The following is a 19,904-nucleotide window of genomic DNA, read 5'->3' on the forward strand; positions in this document are numbered from 1 at the left end:
CCCTCCACTGTGGCAGTTATCGCCCGATTTCACTGCTAAATGCGGACGTCAAGTGGTGGGCCAAGATACTGGCGCAGCGAATACAGCTGATCCTGCCGGATCTTATTCATAGCGAGCAAGTGGGGTTTGTACGTGGCAGACAGGGCTGTGAAAACACGATACGTTTGCTCCATCTTATGGATTGGGCTAGAAGCTCCTCCACGCCTCTGGCTTTGCTGAGCACGGACGCGGAGAAGGCCTTCGACAGGGTCGGTTGGCATTATATGTCACGGGCCCTGTCGAGGTTTGGTTTCCCAGATTCGTTTATATCTGCGATCTTCACTCTGTATTCAGCCCCGTCTGCCAGACTCAAAATAAATGGTACGCTTTCTCCCTCCTTTTCCATATCCAATGGGACAAGACAGGGGTGTCCTCTCTCCCCATCTCTGTTTGTCATAGTGATGGAGACTTTGCTGTGTAAGATCCGGCAGGATCCTGCTGTTAGGGGCTTGACCATTGATTCTCGGACCCACTTGACAGCCGCATTTGCAGATGACCTACTTATTATGACTTCCAATCCCGAAACATCCTTCCCTAGGCTTTTGTCTCTTTTTGAGGAGTTTGGCTATGTGTCAAACTTTTAAAATTAACTATGGCAAGTCCATGGCCCTAAACGTTACTTGTCCAGAATCGGTTAAAGAGGCCCTTCAGAATAATACCCCCTTTCACTGGGCTACAAAAGACATAGTATTTTTGGGTGTGCATGTCCCGGCTCAGGCGAAGGACTTATTTGCTCTGAATTATGCCCCCTTATTATCCTCAGTTAGGAAGCAGCTGCACTCTATTAAACTGCCGTTTATTTCTTGGTGTGGCAAGAGGAACTACCTTAAGACCTTTATAGCTCCTAAATTTTTGTACCTTCTGCAGGTGTTGCCTATCTGGCTGCCGCACTCATTTTTTGTAGACATCCGCAGAGTTTTCTCCCTCTTTTTGTGGGGAAGTAAACCCTCCAGAATTGCTTATTCGGTGCTGACTAGAGAGAGGAGGTTTGGCGGCTTTGGTCTGCCCGACATACGTTCCTACTATGTGGCCTTTCAACTATTTAGAGGTCTATCCCTCCTCAATAGCACTTATAGTGCTCCATATGTGTGTCTTGAGCGCTCCCTGCTCTCCACTAGAATGAAGCGGATTCTCTGGGGGTTGTCCCCTTGTTCTCCGGGTAGTTCCTCTTTGCCACTCCTATGGAAGGGTATGTTTGTTGAGTGGGCCAAGCAGTTTAAGGATAGAACACTTGAGTTTCCCATACCGGGTACTCCGCTTTCCTCTTTACAGTTTTATGTCCATCCGGAAGCTGAGAAGCCCTCAGGTATCTGGCCTCTTTTGGCCGAGATCCCTTTAAGTGAGATCCGGTCCCCGGATGGGTCCCTGGATTGGTCCACGGTCTTGAATGACCCTAAAGTCAAAAAAGCTTCCTTCCTACAGAGTTTTGCCCTGCAGAAGGAGATTAAGATGATTAAGCTACCACCCCCCACCACCTCTGGAACACCCTCTTGGCTGTCTAAGAGACTATCAGATGCCCGTAGGATCCCTAAACCGCTGTCTACCATATATAAGGAGTTACTCTCAGCCTCCCCTCCTGAGCTACATTTCCTTTCTTCATGGGAAAGGGAATTGTCCATCCACCTTACAGACCCGGAAAGGGCTTTTGTCCTTACACACTCTCACGGCTTTAGCCGCTGTATTAAGGTACAAGAAAACTCGTATAAGCTGCTTACGAGATGGTACAAGTCCCCAGAGTTTTTGCATAGGCTTAACGCAGATTTCCCAAGTGAGTGCTGGAGGTGTAGAAAAGACGTAGGCTCTCTGTCACACATTTGGTGGCACTGTGAAAAGATTAAAGCGTTCTGGACCAGTATAGAAGCTCTGATAAATGAGGTGTGTGCTAAACAGGTTAAGCTGGATCCTAAACTGATCCTGCTTTGGTGCCCTAATGACTCGCTTTCCCCCTGTAGATCTGATCTTCCTACTATGCTCATCACGGCGGCGAGACTGCTTATCCCGCTGCTTTGGAAGGATACTGAACCTCCCACTGTTTCGATGTGGAGGGATAAGGTGGATCAGATCTACAGGTTTGAAGAGCTGGCCCACTGGGAATCTGGCACGCGTTCCCGCTTTCTGAAAATCTGGTCGCCCTGGAAGACATATAGGAAGTTCCCCTGACGGAGTTGGGGGAAACTCCCCCCCCCCCCCCTTCCTTTCCCTTCTTTCCCTCTCTTTTCCTCTTCTTTGTGTTATATTAGATTTTTATTGTCTGTCACATTTGATGTATCATTTTGTACAACATGTGTTGCACTGACATGCAATTGTGGTCACGTCCATGGCTGATTTGTGACTATGCCTTACTAGTGATGCTACGATGGTTTGTGATCGATTGATATGCCTTACTCTTTGAATAAAAATAAATTTGGTTAAGAATATATCTACTGTAATACTGCCACCTATGTACAGGACTATAACTACTGTAATACTGCTCCCTATGTACAAGAATATAACTACTATAATACTGCTCCTATGTACAAGAATATATCTACTGTAATACTGCCACCTATGTACAGGACTATAACTACTGTAATACTGCTCCCTATGTACAAGAATATAACTACTATAATACTGCTCCTATGTACAAGAATATAAACTACTATAATATTGTTCCTATGTACAGGAATATAACTACTATAATACTGCCTCTTATGTACAGGAATATAACTACTATAATACTGCTCCTATGTACAAGAATATAACTACTATAATACTGCTCCTATGTACAAGAATATAAGTACTATAACATTGCACCTATGTATAAGAATATAACTACTATAATACTGCTCCTATGTACAAGAATATAAGTACTATAACATTGCACCTATGTACAAGAATATAACTACTATAATACTGCCTCCTATGTACAAGAATATAACTACTATAATACTGCTCCTATGTACAAGAATATAACTACTATAATACTGCTCCTATGTACAAGAATATAACTACTATAATACTGCTCCTATGTACAAGAATATAACTACTATAATACTGCTCCTATGTACAAGAATATAACTACTATAATACTGCTCCTATGTACAAGAATATAACTACTATAGGGGGCGGAGCCTAGCCACGCTGCTGGATGGCCGCACGAGCTTGAGCTCCTCCAGCATTCCGGCTCATTTGCCCTAATTAAGCCTACAATTTTGCTATATTATGGGGAAACCTGGCAAGGACAAGACCAGAGGAAGTGCAGAGACGACCCCGCGGCACTCCAAACAGCCCGAGATGGAGAAATTCCTCCGGAAAACGCTGAGGCTTGTGGCACAGAAAGGCCCTAATATGGCGGAATCTGTTGCGCACGACTCCGATATAGGAGATCTCTCCGATGCATGCAGCGGCTCCGATGTTTCGGACAGGAGGCCCAGAGAACCGCCTATGTCAGAGCGGACTCTCCGACGGGTCCTGGAATCCGCCCTTTCACCAATTAAACAGGATCTTTCTGATATAAAAGATGTCCTGCGGCATCTAGGCCAGAGGGTGGTCGCGCTAGAAGAAGCGCAAGAATCTATCATATCCTATGAAAGCAAGGCATCGGAGGTGCTGGCGACTCATAAGGCCTTACTGAATGAAGCTTTCTTAAAGCTTGAGGATCAGGAGAACCGCAGCCGAAGGCGCAACATCCGAATTCGCGGCCTACCTGAATCGATTGCGGCCGAGGCCCTACCGACAGTGGCGCGCGAAATTTTCTCCATGCTGCTAGATTCTGAGAGAGCGGCCAGCATTGTAGTGGAGCGGATACACAGGGCGCTGCGCCCCAGGCCTAAGCCGCAAGAACCCCCACGTGACGTCATCTGTGGCCTTTTAAGCTACGTGGATACTGCGGCCCTCTTGAAGAAACAAAGAGAGATGGATGTCCTTGAGTATGACGGCACACCATTTCAGATGTACCAAGATTTGGCGCCATCCACCTTGGCGAAGCGACGCCTGCTGAAGCCCCTCCTGGATGTCCTGAGGAAAACATCTACGCCGTTTCGGTGGCTATACCCCTTTGGACTGGCTGTCTCCAGGAACGGTAAAGTACTCACCATTCGGTCTCCCGCTAAACATAACATTCCAACGATGCTGCTTACAGCGGCTAAATTACTCATCCCCTTTTTGTGGAAAAATGATTCCCCGCCGACTCTTCTCATGTGGACTGACAAGGTGGACCAGATCTACCGTTTTGAGGAGCTTGCGCATTGGGAGACTAACTCACGCTCTCGCTTCTTAAAACTGTGGTCTCCATGGAAAGTTCATAGAAATTTTGCATAATAGAGCAGAAGTCTTTTCATTTCCGTGTTTCCCTCCCTCCTTCCCTCCCTGATTGGTCCTTGTCCCCCTCTTTCCCCCTTTTACTTGATGTCAGTTATTGATCATTGACGATAATAGCTTGTTATACCTACTCATGACATGTATGCTCGACTACCATCTGATGCTTTATTGTCAACATTGTAATGTCATGTGCGGGCTCTGGCCTTGATTTTTCTTTCCATAATAAAAAGAAATATGGTTAAGAATATAACTGCTATAATACTGCTCCTATGTACAAGAATATAACTGCTATAATACTGCTCCTATGTACAGGAATATAACTACTATAATACTGCCCCTATGTACAAGAATATAACTACTATAATACTGCTCCTATGTACAAGAATATCACTACTATAATACTGCTCCTATGTACAAGAATATAACTACTATAATACTGCCTCCTATGTACAAGAATATAACTACTATAATACTGCCTCCTATGTACAAGAATATAGCTACTATAATACTGCTCCTATGTACAGGAATATAACTACTATAATACTGCTCCTATGTACAAGAATATAACTGCTATAATACTGCTCCTATGTACAAGAATATAACTACTATAATACTGCTCCTATGTACAAGAATATAACTACTATAATACTGCCTCCTATGTACAAGAATATAACTACTATAATACTGCTCCTATGTACAAGAATATAACTACTATAATACTGCTCCTATGTACAAGAATATAACTACTACAATACTACTACTTTTGTAGAATATAGCTACTATAATACTTCCTCTTGTATTAGAATATAACTGTTATAGTATCACTTCTTTACACAAGAAAATACAGATTATGAAATGCTGTTGCTTTAGCACCTTCAGGTGTTTACATCAGAATCTTTTGTAAGCTTACATGTCTAAGAGCTTCATGTGAAAAAAAAAAACAATTCTGAGAAAGTTACTTTATATCTTTTTGTTTTATGCAGAAACCACAAATAAAGCAGTAGAATAAAATGATAATTTTGGGTGTGAAGAGGGGACTGCTTTATAGGGGCAGTGTCAACAAGTATGAGTCAGACCTTGCCTTGTGAGAAACAAGAGGAAGTGCTTGCGGCCTGGTCTTTTTTTTTCTTCTTTTTTTCTTTATTTCTTTTTTTTTCTGCTTAAAACCACCGTGCTGATGTCTACAAGTGTTCAAAGCGTGAGAAGGAGTTGGCAGCTGGAGTGTGGGAGAGATAAGTGTGATATGTAGTTCACATGACATGTCTTCACTGCTGTTTTAGATAAGAGGTCAGCACCGCCAAGTACTCAACATTTTGCTGAAGAATTGCTGCTTGTTGGGGACCTCAATATGTGCACAAGCTTCATGAATTTATAAAAAAAAAATGTTTAGCCTCATTTTCTCTAAGGAATAATAGATACATTTTTGTATGTGTAGTAAAATTGAGATTTTCTTAGAATATAAGAACTTTCCAGTTGGAAACTGAAAGATAATCTAGAACGCAGAGAGCACCTAATGCCAAACATTTAACATTGGTAATTTCTCCATACATACGTGTACATTTTAATTACTAACTATCATGTATCACATCCTATGAATGCAGTTTACAAGAGGATATCAATTTGAAGATATACCCTTAGCCTTAAAGGGGGTTGTCCCAGTTCTTGTATTGATGTCCTTGTCTCAGGATATGTCATCAATATTAGATCTGGGAGGTCCGACTACTGGCACCCCCATGATCAGCTATTTAAAGAATAAGCAGCACTACTTCCTATTGAAGTGAACGGGACAGAGTCGCTGCAATTAAACCTGCTCGCCACTGCAATGTAAACAGTGAAGTTAAAGGAGAGCTGTGGTTGGCCCTTGCCGATCTGATACAGGAAAAGGAACAACCCCTTTAAGGTGTACCTGAGGTTTAAAAAAAAAAAAAAAAGGTTTCATAATGGCTGTGCTTATTTGTGCAATCATAATCATGATGGATTAGTTAAGTTTTGGCTTCCTTTATTTTTAATTTTTTTTAGCCATATTATTCTCTGCTTTAGCTGCACAGCTAGATGCATTTCACTCAGAAGCAGGTGGTATATCCCTTCTATGGAAGTCTGCCAGTACTGTGCGCAGTGCTCCAATTTCCCTTTCTTCCAACTGTTTGTTTTCAGCTATGAAGCTCACAGAACAGATAAGGAGGGATAACTCACACATACAGATGCACAGGAGGCTCCTGTGAGATTCAGAAGCTGTGTAGAAGCAGTTGTTTTATCAGGCTTCCAATCTCAGCTATCAGTGACACGCCACCACTTCCTGTGAGCCGTCTTCCGAGTCGCTGTTACCAGTGACTTTATCTTGCCTGACAACAGCTGCGGACTGCAACTTAGATGGAACTGAAACCCCTAGTGACTATGACTTTACAGCTTTTTTCATGTGGATGCAGGCAGATATTACATTATTCTCTATTAAATGTAATGAAATATGGTGAAAAATACTGTGACACTTTAAACCAGCTTTGACCTTTCAAGGCATAGACTCACGAAGACCACTAAATATGTCCTTGTAACGTAAAGTGAATTTAAAAGATTTGAAAATGAATAAGCTTACGCAGGCTATGTGAATAAATATATTTACTAAGTGATTAAATATACGATAACACAAAGAAATTACATACAAAATAATAAAAAGTAAATAAACATCACTAGCCTAAATGGGGTGCAGACTCCGTCGATCATGCTATAACCCATGGCTGTCTACCCCATTATAACACATGGCCGACACCCCAGGGTGTACAAGAAGATAGGGCAATCATTCTCACATCCTACCTGGAGGGCCTGGTGGAGTCTCCTTAGACAAGCTGGGTCTTAGAGTGTAAACTTGTTTGCCTCTCCTCCAGTGTGTATCACGCATGTCTCTGAGATCACTCAGGAATGTGGTCTTGGCACAGTGGGGAAGGGGTACTATCTCTAACCCGCTCCATTACAAGGGAATCTTATAAACTATTACACAGTAATAAACAGAATTAAAGTGGAGAACCAATCAGTCACTTAAAAATACCCTTACAATACACTCCACCCCTGGTTCTTCCACTTTAATTTATTTTCAACACTCAATATCAGAACCTATTCTCCATATATAGCCTAATCATTTGTCAGAAAACTATTTCGGGACCATTGGATCTTAAAAAAAAAAAAATATATATATGTGTTGGATTAACATGAAGTGTCTCACTGAGGTCTTCTTCACTTCTGATCTTCTTGGATAACAAAGTCTCCGGTACAAAGTCAATTGTCCATTTCTTGATGTTCTGTGCACCTGCATGACCCGTTTATGTGTTTTTATAAAGTTCAGTTATTTATGTGAAGGGGGTTTTGCAGGTGTAATGACAGTGCAGATCTTAGAGCCTCTTATCAGTGGGTGATAGACAGTCCATTACCTTGTCTGTGGGAGGAGCTTTGACACAAGGACCTCCTCCCCTCACTGGTCTGCAGATCGTTGCATCAGCCCTGCTGGTTGATCAGGTGGGTCACAGAGTATAAACCTGTTAGCCGCTCCTCCAATGTGCATCACGCATGTCTCTGAGATCTCTCAGGAATGTGGTCTTATCAGCATAATGGGGGATGGGTACCATCTCTAACCCACTTCATTACAAGGGAAACTTATAAACTATTACATAGAGTATTAAACAGAATTAGAGGGGAGAACCAATCAGTCACTTAAAAATACCCTTACGATACAGTCCTGTTGGGTCTCATCTTCCTCAAACCATTCCTGAACCAATGCTATGAGCTACAGTGCAGCAGAGAGAAACTAAAGATCAACAATTCCAGGTTATGTGCACTCATTCAGTTTATGTGTTACGTAAACGACCATTTATTGAAATGGGTTTCCCGGATTTCAGGAGGAGACATGCAATCTGCCTGCAATAAGGAATAGATTGTTACTTACCGTACCTCTGATTCTCCTGGCAGAATAGGAGATGATTTGGCCTTTCCAGTTGCCATTTCCTAGTCTATGTTCATGCTTCTCCTGGTTTCTGCTAAGAACGACGTATGGTTTGATCCTTAGATCCATAGTATGTTGGATACTGCAGGCTCCTAATGGAGCCTGTTGACTTGAGGTCTATTGGGTAACACTGTGAAGAAGTAAAGGAAGCATGCATTTGTTTTAAATGGGGAAATGATCTGACACTGGCTTAACTCCTGTGCAAACAAAGGACCGGTTATCTTAAATTACAAGTTCATCCTTTTTTTATTCATCTGGAGAGGGTGAAGATACCTCAATGCATATCAGCTAGCCAGCAGGTCCCATCACCAACGCACTTCTGGCCTTTTTATGATGTGATTTTGACTTTCAAGCCTTTGCTTATTTGTGTATGTGCTGTACCCCTTCCTCGGTGTTGTTAATTTCCATGTGTTTTCTGCTTTACATTTAGGTTTTCACTTGGAGATGCGCGGCGCCCCCTGCAGGAGACTGCTGTGCTGGTGGAAGACATTGTTCATACTCAGCTTATCAATTTGGTAAATATTTTCCTGTTATTTTGCATTGAGGTTTACTAGATAAAGATCCATGAAATACACTCCTCAACTTTGAAATTGCAACAACAAGATGGAAAAGTCGTGGAATTATGGAAATCATAGTATCGATAGACATGTTAAAGGGAACCTGTCAGCAACAAAACCCATCCCAAACCGCCAGCAGTACCTTCAAGTAGCCGGCAGTGAGTTTCTAATAATGATTTTCTTACTGTATTCAGATAAGGCAGAAGTATGAAAAATTTTCTTTTATCCTCAGTCCGTGCTTTTTTCTAGTCTGGCTTGAAGTCAAGGGGGCAGCGGCCTCTTTGCTTGAAGTCAAGGGCATAAGCGCTGTCAGTCACAGCAAAGCTGCAGGGAAGGGGTTACTTTGACTTGAAGCAAAGAGGCCGCTGCCCCCTTGACTTCAAGCCTGACTGGAAAAAAGCACGGACGGAGGATAAAAGAAAGTTTAATAATATGCAAATGATGAAAAAATGGAAACAAAAATATTCAAAGCATATTGATTTCTTCAGTATCAAGTATGAGCACCGTACACAGGAATACACACACTTACATCTCTGAGGTTATTAATGGTTGTCTGAGGAGTGTTCCATCACACTGAGTGCACTTGGGCATACAAATCATCAAGATCTACTGCAGGAAGCTCCCTGTGTGATTGCCGACCAATGACGTCCCAGATATGCTCAATAGGAGACAAGTCCGGAGATGCTAAAGGCCATGGTAGCACGTTTAGGTCATGCTAGCTGCTCCCAGTAGCATGAGCAACTTGCGTCCTAGGCTCATGGAACAATTTGGAGTAATGGCTGTGCCACTGATTACACAACCAAATTATTGTAATGCTGAGCTGTTAGTGTACCTGAAATGAAGACTAGGTATGTCTGGATACCGTACATTATGCCACACCACACCATAATCCTGGGAGCAGAACTGGTGTGATGTTCTATTGTGAAGGCCTCTTCTAGGTGTTGCCTGCGTGGTCCCTTGACCAGTCTCCAGCTATCATTGCATCTAAGACAAACGTGGGACTCATCGCCGAAGAAGATAGACCTCCCTTGCTGTCTTGCTATGCTACTTGATAGCCTTTGAAAGCGTTGGCCTTAGGTCAATGAAACACCTATAGCTTGGCGTCTGGCTTGTAACCCAATGTTGAGCAAGTGCCTTCTCATGGTTTGTGTAGACACTGTTTGCTGCCCTAGGCTTGGGATGTGACTCCCAATTTCACTTGTAGTACAGAGTGGATCATTACATGCCACTCTCTACATCTCTCTCCCTGACCTGCTCGTAAACATGCACACTTGGCCAGAAATACATTTTTATTTTATTAGAGAGAGTAAGGCTACTTTCACACTGGCGTTTTGGGTTTCCGTTTGTGAGATCCGTTCAGGGCTCTCACAATCGGTCCTAAACGGATCAGTTTTGCCCTAATGCATTCGGAATGGAAAAGGATCCGCTCAGAATGCATCAGTTTGCCTCCGTTCAGTCTCCATTCCGCTTTAGAGCGGACACCAAAACGCTGCTTGCAGCGTTTTGCTGTCCATTTGACGAAGCTGAGCCAAACGGATCCGTCCTGCCACACAATGTAAGTCAATGGGGTTGGATCAATTTTCTCTGACACAATCTGGCACAATAGAAAACGGATCCGTCTCCCTCTGACTTTCAATGGAGTTCATGACGGATCCGTCTTGGCTATGTTACAGATAATACAAACGGACCCGTTCATGACGGATGCATGCGGTTGTATTATTGTAACAGATCCGTTTTTGCAGATCCATGACGGATCCGCCCAAAACGTGAGTGTGAAAGTAGCCGTAGCCTGTCGGATCAGTACGAACGCTAGCACACGTGTGCCGCTGGAAGTCCACTCTTGCCCCATTCACTATAAAATGGAAGGGTCGGAGATGCGACCGCAGCACGGCAAACATGCCAAGAGGCGGCCGGACAAAAACTGCAGCACAGCCTGCCAGACAATCCTAACGCTAATGTGAAAGAAGCATAAGACAAAACACTACCAATTGCTTAACTCTTTGGCAGCGCAAGGTCACAACCATGTTCATGTGTGGCATGCCTGATCCTCATTCTCCCTGTCATGAAGGGTCAGTTGAGATGCGTATAGCAGCTTAACTACTCAACACCAAGCCCTCCATTGCCAAAAGGTTTGTACACTGGGTGGATTCTGTAGTATACAGTTCATTTCTGCAACTGCTTTAGAACCTCTTTAACCCGTTTGCTACGAGCGCCGTACATGTACGGCGCTGGCTGCTCTGGCTTAAATCCCAGCTACGTAGTACTACGGCGCGCAGATCGGGCGGGTGCAGGAGCTGCGCCCGCACGTTTAGCTGCAGGGGTCCGGCAGTGACTGATAGCCGGACCCCTGCTTTATGCTGGCCCTATAAAAAAAAATCATGATCCACCTTGTCAGATGAACGCCGTTAAAAAATAAAATAAATACAATTAAAAAAAGGTGTAAAAAAAAAATTCAATTTTCTGGACACGTTGCCTCACAAAAAGTGTAATACCAAGCGATCAAAAGGTCTTATGTACCCCAAAATAGTACAAATCAAACCGTCATCTCATCCCACAAAAAGAGCCCGTACCTAAGACAATCGCCCAAAAAATAAAAAAGTATGGCTCTCAGAAAATGGCAACACAAAAACAAGATTTTATTCTGTTCAAAAAGGCTTTCACTGTGTAAAAATAATAATAATTTAATAGACACATTGGGTATTCCCGTGTCCGTAACAACCTGCTCTATAAAAATAACACATGAGATGACCCCTCAGATGAATGCTGGAAAAAAAAAAAAATTTAAACTATGCCAAAACATCAATTTTTTTGTCACCTTGCCTCACGAAAAGTGTAATACCAAGCGATAAAAAAGTCTCATGTACCCCAAAATTGTACCAATGAAAACGTCACCTCATCCCGCAAAAAATGAGCCCCCACATAAGCCAATCACCTAAAAAAAAAAATCTAATGGCACCCTTAAACCAATCCATCAAAATCTGCGCTGCAAAAGCCATATGGCGCTCCTTCCGTTCTGAGTTCTGCCATGTGCCCCCACAGCAGTTTACCACCACATATAGGGTGTTGACGTATTCAGGAGCAAATGGGTAACAAATTATGGGCTGATTTTTCTCCTGTTACCCTTGTGAAAATGAAAAATTTGGGGCTCAAGCAACATTTTATTGGAAGAAATGAAACTTTATTTTCACAGTTAAGTGTTTCCAAATTCTGTAAAACACTTAGGGGGTCAAAGTGCTCAGTACCCCCCTTAATATATTCTTTAAGGGGTATAGTTTCCCAACTGGGGTCCCTTTTTGAGGGTTTCCACTGTAGGGGTACATCAAGGTTTCTTCAGATGCAAAAACCATTCTAGCAAAATCTGCCTCCAAAATCCATATGGTGCCGCTTTGCTTCTGACCACTGACACATACCCATAGATCCGTTTACCACCACATATGGGGTATTTCTCTAAACTGCAGAATCAGAGTAATGCATGTTGAGGTTTACTTTGCTGTCAACCCTTGCTGTGTTTCAAGAAAAAATTGACTAACGAAAAATCGACCAAAAAAGTGAAATTTTGAAATTTCACCTCCATTTTCCTTTAATTCTTGTGGAACACCTCAAGAGTTAACAAAGTTTGTAACATCAGTTTTGAATAATTTGAGAGGTGTAGTTTCTAATATGGGGGTCATTAATAGGTGGTTTCCATTACGTAAGCCCCTTAAAAATCACTTTATAACTGAATTAGTGCTTAAAAAAATGGTTTTGGAAATTTTTGTGAAAGTTGGAAAAATTGCTTCTAAAATTCGAAGCCTTCTAACGTCCTAAAAAAATAAAATGACATTTACAAAATTATGCCAACATAAAGCAGATATATGGGGAATGTTGATTGATAACTATTTTATGAAGTATTGCTGTCTGTCTTAAAAGTAGAGAAATTCAAATTATTGGAATAGTAGCAGACACTGAGGTACGGCCCTTGTAATCTTTACATAAAGGGATATATTATATCACAAATCTAATAACAAGTGCTTTAGAGGATTAAACCCTTTCAGTGACTAAGCAACATGACAGCTGTGTATATAACACGCCATGTAACATGATTACAGATGTTTTCCTGTGTATTGCTCCTCTTTCCATTCCAAATGATGTCATTCTCACTGTATTCCCCTGTCAAACGACATCACTTCCTGTCTCGGTGACTACGGAGTCTACTTATCTACCAGACCTAACATTCATGGTCACATGGCATGGCATGCTAAAAATGGAAAACAGGAAGTGGTAATGTGCGTAGAGATGGGTTCTGATGGTAGAGATGGTTCTGTTAGATTGGTACAGAGGAGGTGTGAATATTAGAATATAATGCTGCAAGCTATTCCCTAATGTAACTCAGTTTATGAATAGTAAAGATTTCGATAAAACCAAAGAGCATCTTTCCTTTATTTAGCATTTTTGTGAATTCTGCCCTAATTCAGAGCAGAATACAGGCACATTAGATAGCCTTGCAAATGGCAATATTCAAAAAGCTCTCCTTCTTCTGGAAGAGAGCTATTCGTATAGTTTTCACAGGAAGCATGTATTCCCATCTGGCACATTGATGGAATATTGCTAGGATAGGTGGAAGTCCCGCTTCTGGGACCCGTGCAGGAAGAGCACACTGCACATGCGTGGCAATCCTCCATTCATTGCTTTGGGACTTCTGAAAACAGCTGAGTGCGCCCCATTCTGGCTATAAGGCCTCATGCACACGAACGTTGTTTGTTTCCGTGTCCGTTCCGTTTTTTTTGCGGATAGGATGCGGACCCATTCACTTCAACGGGTCCGCAAAAAATGCGGACAGCACGCCATGTGCTGTCCCCATCAGTATGTCCGTTCCGTAGCCCCGCAAAAGAAAATTGTGCATGTCTTATTTTTTTCTAGTTTGCGGACAAGGATAGGCATTATTACAATGGATCCGCAAAAAAAACGGATGCCATACGGAACGTCATCCTTTTTTTTTGCGAACCGCAAAACACATACGGTCGTGTACATGAAGCCTAAGAGTGGGTCCCAGAGGTGGGACCCACACCTATCTCACATTGATAACATATCCTAGCCATCCTACGATACACTGGATATCTTATTAATGTTTTATTCACTGTGTTTACACTTTTCCTTGTTTGTTTGTCACACTGATTTTTCAGGGCGCTGTTCTCTTAGGCGTTCCTCCTAAGGGGATATGTGTGGCCATCAGGTTTCCCCTTCTACCCAGCTCCTTCTTCTGGAGAATCCACATCTAGGTATTGAACTCTGGAAGTTGTTAGAGTGGCTTGTGCAAAATACTGGAGCACAAACAGGTTCTCCCTAAACTTTCCTGAAGGGGAGTCACTAGTCCCTGACTCTTGTAGCGGTGACATGTCCCCTAAGTGGCATGTGATCACAATGACAAGTTGCTTGGGGACACATCACTGCTGAAGCCAATCATTGGCTTAAAGAGGACCTTTCACCGATCCTGACATTGTGAACTAAGCATACAGACATGGAGAGCGGCGCCCGGGGATCTCACTGCACTTACTATTATCCCTGGGCGCCACTCCGTTCTCCTGCTATGCCCTCCGTTATCTCCGGTCACTAAGTTATGGTAGGCGGAGTCTGCCCTTGTTCTGCTGTAGTGCTGGCCAATCGCAGCGCAGAGCTCACAGCCTGGAAGGTTATTTTCTCCCAGGCTGTGAGCTCTGCAATGCGATTGGCCAGCGCTACAGCAGAACAAGGGCAGACTCTGCCTACTATAACTTAGTGACCGGAGATACCGGAGGGCATATCGGGAGAACGGAGCGGCGCCCAGGGATAATAGTAAGTGCAGTGAGATCCCCGGGCGCCGCTCTCCATGTCTGTATGCTTAGCTGTCATATTGTCATAATCGGTGAAAGGTCCTCTTTAAGCAGGGAAAGTGACCATGCCTGTATCTGGCTGGAAGTAAGCAAGTGAGATGGCCGACCGGGACCCTGGGCGCAGTACTGGAGCGGCGTAGAGCAGGTAAGAATGAAATAATATGTCAAACACACTACGAGGGATAACTGAAAACTTAAGTAATCCTAGAAAACTCCTTTAAGCACCAGAGGGTTAGGATATGGTCCAGGAGCTCTAGAGCGCATGTAATAGACTGCAACCTTTTTTCGTGGCGCTCTACACTTTTATGTGGTGCTTGGCACACAGTTGGGTTTTGAAAACAATTCACATGTACTTCCCGTCCTTCCATGATGCAGGTGATCAGCTTAACATAAAACGTTATCACTCGCAGTGGTGACCGGACCTCACTATTTTCCTAGGAGGACTCGTAGAGCTCCCTGTAGCCAAGTGTTTATGTACTGACCAGATTAGATAAATAATATTGTAGACGTTTTTTTAACCTATCACCCTTTAAGCCTGAGCAGGGAACTAGAGGACATTTCTCATGCAGGATTCTCTTTTGCTGTGACATCTCCTAACCCCAAACAAGAAGTAGGCAAGTGGATGGGGGGGATACAAGGGACAAGAGACAGGACAGCAGTCAGACAAATTGCTTTTTTAACCTACTGCCTCCAGGCTCTAGACAGGCCTTTGGTGTAGAGGAAGTGAAAGCAGTTTTAGTAACTCATTGTTTTGACCTCTGATTAGGACAGGAGGAAACTCTTAAATCAGATCTGCATGTGCATTCAATCCGGTAACATGTGCTTAGGACACATTAGAAGCTTGTTGTGTGTCTAAAAAAGATAAAGCAAGCAAAAACTGTTACCACGCATCTCCATGTTTGGTGGCATCTTAGCAGGGTCGATTCCAGTGGGAGTCGATCTGCCAATGCAGTCTCATCAGTCTCATCCTCTTTCTGCAAATGTTTTCACAATCCATCACCCCACAGAGACCTCATCACTAGCACCATCTAGTCTGTTGTCTACACTAGTGCAACATTTTCCATAAACCTGCTGTTACTTACCTCTCTGTCCAAGGACACTGTTCTTGCCCTGTTGGCACCATTCTGTGCTGTTTCTGGTTACTAGTTTGGCTTGACATCACCATATTTGATATCTCCTGGCCCTCAGGACCTTGCCTGAACCTTTAGGTTAGTGTTCCTGTCTACTGTCATCTTCAATTCTCTGACTTTGTTACAAATCTTCACTTAATCTCCACAAAATCAGACGTTTGTTTCATTGCCTTCCTTTTAGGACTATTTACCTCTGCTATGTCTTGAATCTTTCCAGATTCTGTTGTTCCAGCTCTGACTTCCTGGTATTGATCTTTGGTTTTGGATCTCAACATCCTTGCCTAACATTCCAAGCATCGCCCCTGCCACCAGTTGGCAATTGCTCTGGGGATTGCAGGACGGAATTTGAAAAATGCACATGGCCTTCTGGTGGCTAAGACTGAATAACAGAGGGTTTATTAGGCTCCACAACCTGGTTAGTCACCACCAAATTGGTGGTGGGACTTGATGGTTCCCTATATGGTTACTTCTATAACAGTTGTAAATAGACTGGAAAATGTATGAAATGCCACATTTACATGACCATATCCATAGGGATACTGCTCTTGGCTTTACCCCAATTACTAAAGCTCCTGAAGTTTTGTTTTTCCTCTAAAACGTGGCATGGCTGAGCTTTCGCATGTATTCAGTCTATCAATGTATTGCACATGTTGCGTAAATAATCCAGAAACTCTGGTAACCAGGCCCTTGTTTTCAGAACAGAACCGCAGTATAATTTGGAATTTCCTTGGAACTACCCTTAAAGGGGTTGTCCCACAATTTTTTTTTACAGTTTTTAAACCAGCACCTGGATCTGAATACTTTTGTAATTGCTTGTAATTAAAAATGTTGTATAGCCACTGAGCTATTTAATAAAATCTATCTGTATAGCGCCACCTGCTGTTTGTTCTTTTTCTTATTTCTTTGTTCGACTCACTGAGATGGCCGCACATGCTCAGTTTTGTCCTTCAACTGCTCCTGAGCTGTGATAGGGCGAGAGCAGCAGAAAATAGACACGCCCCCTGAGCTGCGGCAGAATGGACACTCCCCTTGAGCTATAAATCTAGCAGCGCAATGAATAGAGACATCTCTGGATCCATGTGAGGTACAGGACTGGTTCTAGCTTTGTTAGAAAGAGACCAACATCTACTATATGATGTCAGATTTTTATTTTTTATATAAATGATGGGATAACACCTTTAATAATCTGTTTTCTATAACCTATGATCAGTGAAAAATTCTAAATGTCTGATTATCAAACACATTTACCATCAGGCCCCATAAAATCTAAGTTAAAATATTTTTTTTTAGATTTAAAATGTATTAGCATGTGCTACAGGTGAACGCCTATATAATATAATAATACTGTAATGTCTAAAGGAATGAGGCTTTTCCATTTTTTTTCTCCAGCCAGTATCCATCACGTCAGGCCGCCATGTAGACTTTCCACAATCGGATTGCTGATCAGTCCTTCAATAACGCATTGATATCCAGGAGTATTTAGAGAGATGTAGCCGCTCTAGGTATTTCAAGGATTGTTTCTTGACAGTCCGCAATCATTGCACTCTTGACTAATTCCAGACCCTCGGGTTTCCCTTTGATTACCTCATTGTGTTTGAGGTATGCCCCACCAGAAGCTCTGTGTGTTTTAACTCCCTTTAATGTTCTCCTTCCACTGCTTCTTAAGTCTTAGCTCCTTCAGAGAAGATTTATTGTTGCTAGCTATTCTTTCCGAGTCTTCTCATCATGAGGCCACTTCTCCTGTGGGGTCGTAACACAAATCATATCCCTGTAACATGACTGTCCCTCAGGGCACAGAGAGTAATGACTTCTTGCACAATGGTTGTCTGGAGAGCACTAAGAAACACTGTGGGGTTGATAACGAGATTTGACAGGAGCTGACCCCGTTGCAAGGTTGCAGTGTTTCAACAGGTGTCTGCCCACAAGCCCAGCAAAAAACAATCCGCTCCACAGAGGCACGCTTACCACCAGTAATAAAGACCACTGTTCACTAATTTGACAACATTGCGGTCACTCTCATTATTGCTCTGAATCCATTATTGTTCTATTTGAGTTTTTTTCCTCTTTGTCTGAAAACCACAAGGGTGGATAAAAGTACAAACCACTCATGAGTTTTCAGTCATTTTTAAATAAGGCTTGAAATAATGAATGCATGTTGTATTTTCCAGGATGAGTATTTAATGAGGGTTTCTATTAATTTCCCTTATATTTGAAGAATCTAAACTAGGAAAGAACATGGGTGGCTGTTTTATGTTCTTTGCTTACACTTGCCATAATTGACCGAGTGATGATACTGGAATTGAGTCTACGGATGTGTTAGCCTACTGATGACTAGTAAAAAGTAGGGTTTGTGTAACATCTAGGTATATCTAGAGATCACCTAAGCATTCATACCTTAGAGCAGTGTTCCTCAACTCCAGTCCTCAGGGTCCACCTGCCGGTCATGTTTTCAGGATTTCCTTAGTATTGAGCAGGTAATATAATTAGTGCATCGGGACTTACTGTACCACTGGTATTCATTCGGTGGGATAGTCACATGGGCCCTGAGGACTGGATTTGAGGAACACTGTCTTAGAGGATTGTGGATGGACAGATTGTCCACCAACTGTTGGCTTTCAGTGTAGACTGTCATCTATGGAGCTGCCTGCTGGAGTTCATGGTGTCCGGCATAGCTGCATAGGGCCAGAGTACCGCCATACCTTATTGGCTATAATGTGATCCAGCAGGGATTCGGCCTGTTTCCGGCATGAGTACTGGGATTCAGCCAGACAAAAATTGGTGCTTTCACCAGTTTTTGTCCAGCTGAATCCCAGCACTCATGTCAGAAACCGTCCTATCTCTTTATAGTCAATTGGCTTTGGCAGGACAAGGCAGAAACCGTCACAGTAGTTTTAACTCTAATGTCCGTACTAAAATGACAGCATAAAAATTGCTAAAACTTGCTTAGATTTGGAGGGTCATGTATAGTCTTAGAATTGATTAACTGGGTGTTGTGTTCTCCCATGAAAGTTATATACTGCAATCCAGAGAACGAAGGCACCATGGCCTTGTTTTCAGCAAAGAAGTGTCTACGCATGTGCGAACTCACTCCATTGAAGTCAGTGGGAGATCTCAATAGTTGTGGTTCTAGGAATAATAAAATAATTTTGAGTGGTAAATGTATGCCTAAATTGGACCTTTCAGCTGGATTTTGCCCCCAAACTGCCCAGAGTACCTGACCATTCTGCTCCACATGTTCCTAATGATGGCCTTGCCTCCTCCGATGGTTTATTTCTCAGAAAATGCACTGTAATCAGCACTCTTCACTTATTTAAATTAGGGGTTTGGAGTCAAGAAGGTGGAGGCCTTAAGACTGTATGTCCTCAGGGATGTCAATCAATACTGATGGGGGGGGGGGGTAGGGAGTGTCACAGCTGACTTCAGTCTCGAGGCCCCCACCTCCTTGAATCTAAACTGCTTATTTAAATATGGAGATAGTCGAGAATAAAGTGCATTTTCTAAAAGGTAAGCCATCAAAGAAAGGGATTAAGGACACCACTGGGGCGGTCATGAACAGAATGATCAAGTACTTGAGGTGGTTTGTGGGGGTGGGGGCAGCATTCTGTCGACAGATTCTCTATAATGTATACCTATTGATCAATTGTATGTATCTCATTCATCTTCCGAGTTAAATAGAATTTTGCAGTTGATTTTGAATGAGCAGATAACTACATTGCCCCCTTAAAATTGAAGTTTGATAAAAAAAATATATATATATCAGCCAAAATGCATTTTTTTATTTATTTTTTGCATTGTTGCCTCCACGGATTTTAAAAAGCTTGCAAGGGAAATGATCTAGAATTAGGAAAGTGGTCATCTAGCTCAATACCGTAATTGTTCCGCTGGCTACAGAACTTCCACGTATTCCATGCAGGACTTTCCTACTAAAGAGTGTGGGGCAATAAGAGAAGAGGAAGGAATTTATTAAGCAGGAAAGGAAGTGAATCTATTTCAAGATTTAATTAGATAGATAACAAATAATAATATTTCTGTTGTTTCACGT

The 19,904-nt window shown here is 42.6% G+C and overlaps 1 protein-coding gene across 1 annotated transcript in view; it reads left to right on the forward strand.

Annotated features, from left to right (window-relative positions):
* The window catches only part of SUPT3H (SPT3 homolog, SAGA and STAGA complex component), a 319,193-nt gene that overhangs the window by 218,352 nt on the left and 80,937 nt on the right, over positions 1-19,904 (forward strand). Inside the window, exon 3 of the mRNA XM_044289181.1 lies at positions 8,757-8,841. Within this exon, the coding sequence (XP_044145116.1) occupies positions 8,757-8,841 (85 nt within the window). The remainder of the gene's footprint in view (positions 1-8,756; positions 8,842-19,904) is intronic.

This window comes from Bufo gargarizans, chromosome 4 (assembly GCF_014858855.1).
Source record: "Bufo gargarizans isolate SCDJY-AF-19 chromosome 4, ASM1485885v1, whole genome shotgun sequence".
Lineage (NCBI taxonomy): Eukaryota > Metazoa > Chordata > Amphibia > Anura > Bufonidae > Bufo > Bufo gargarizans.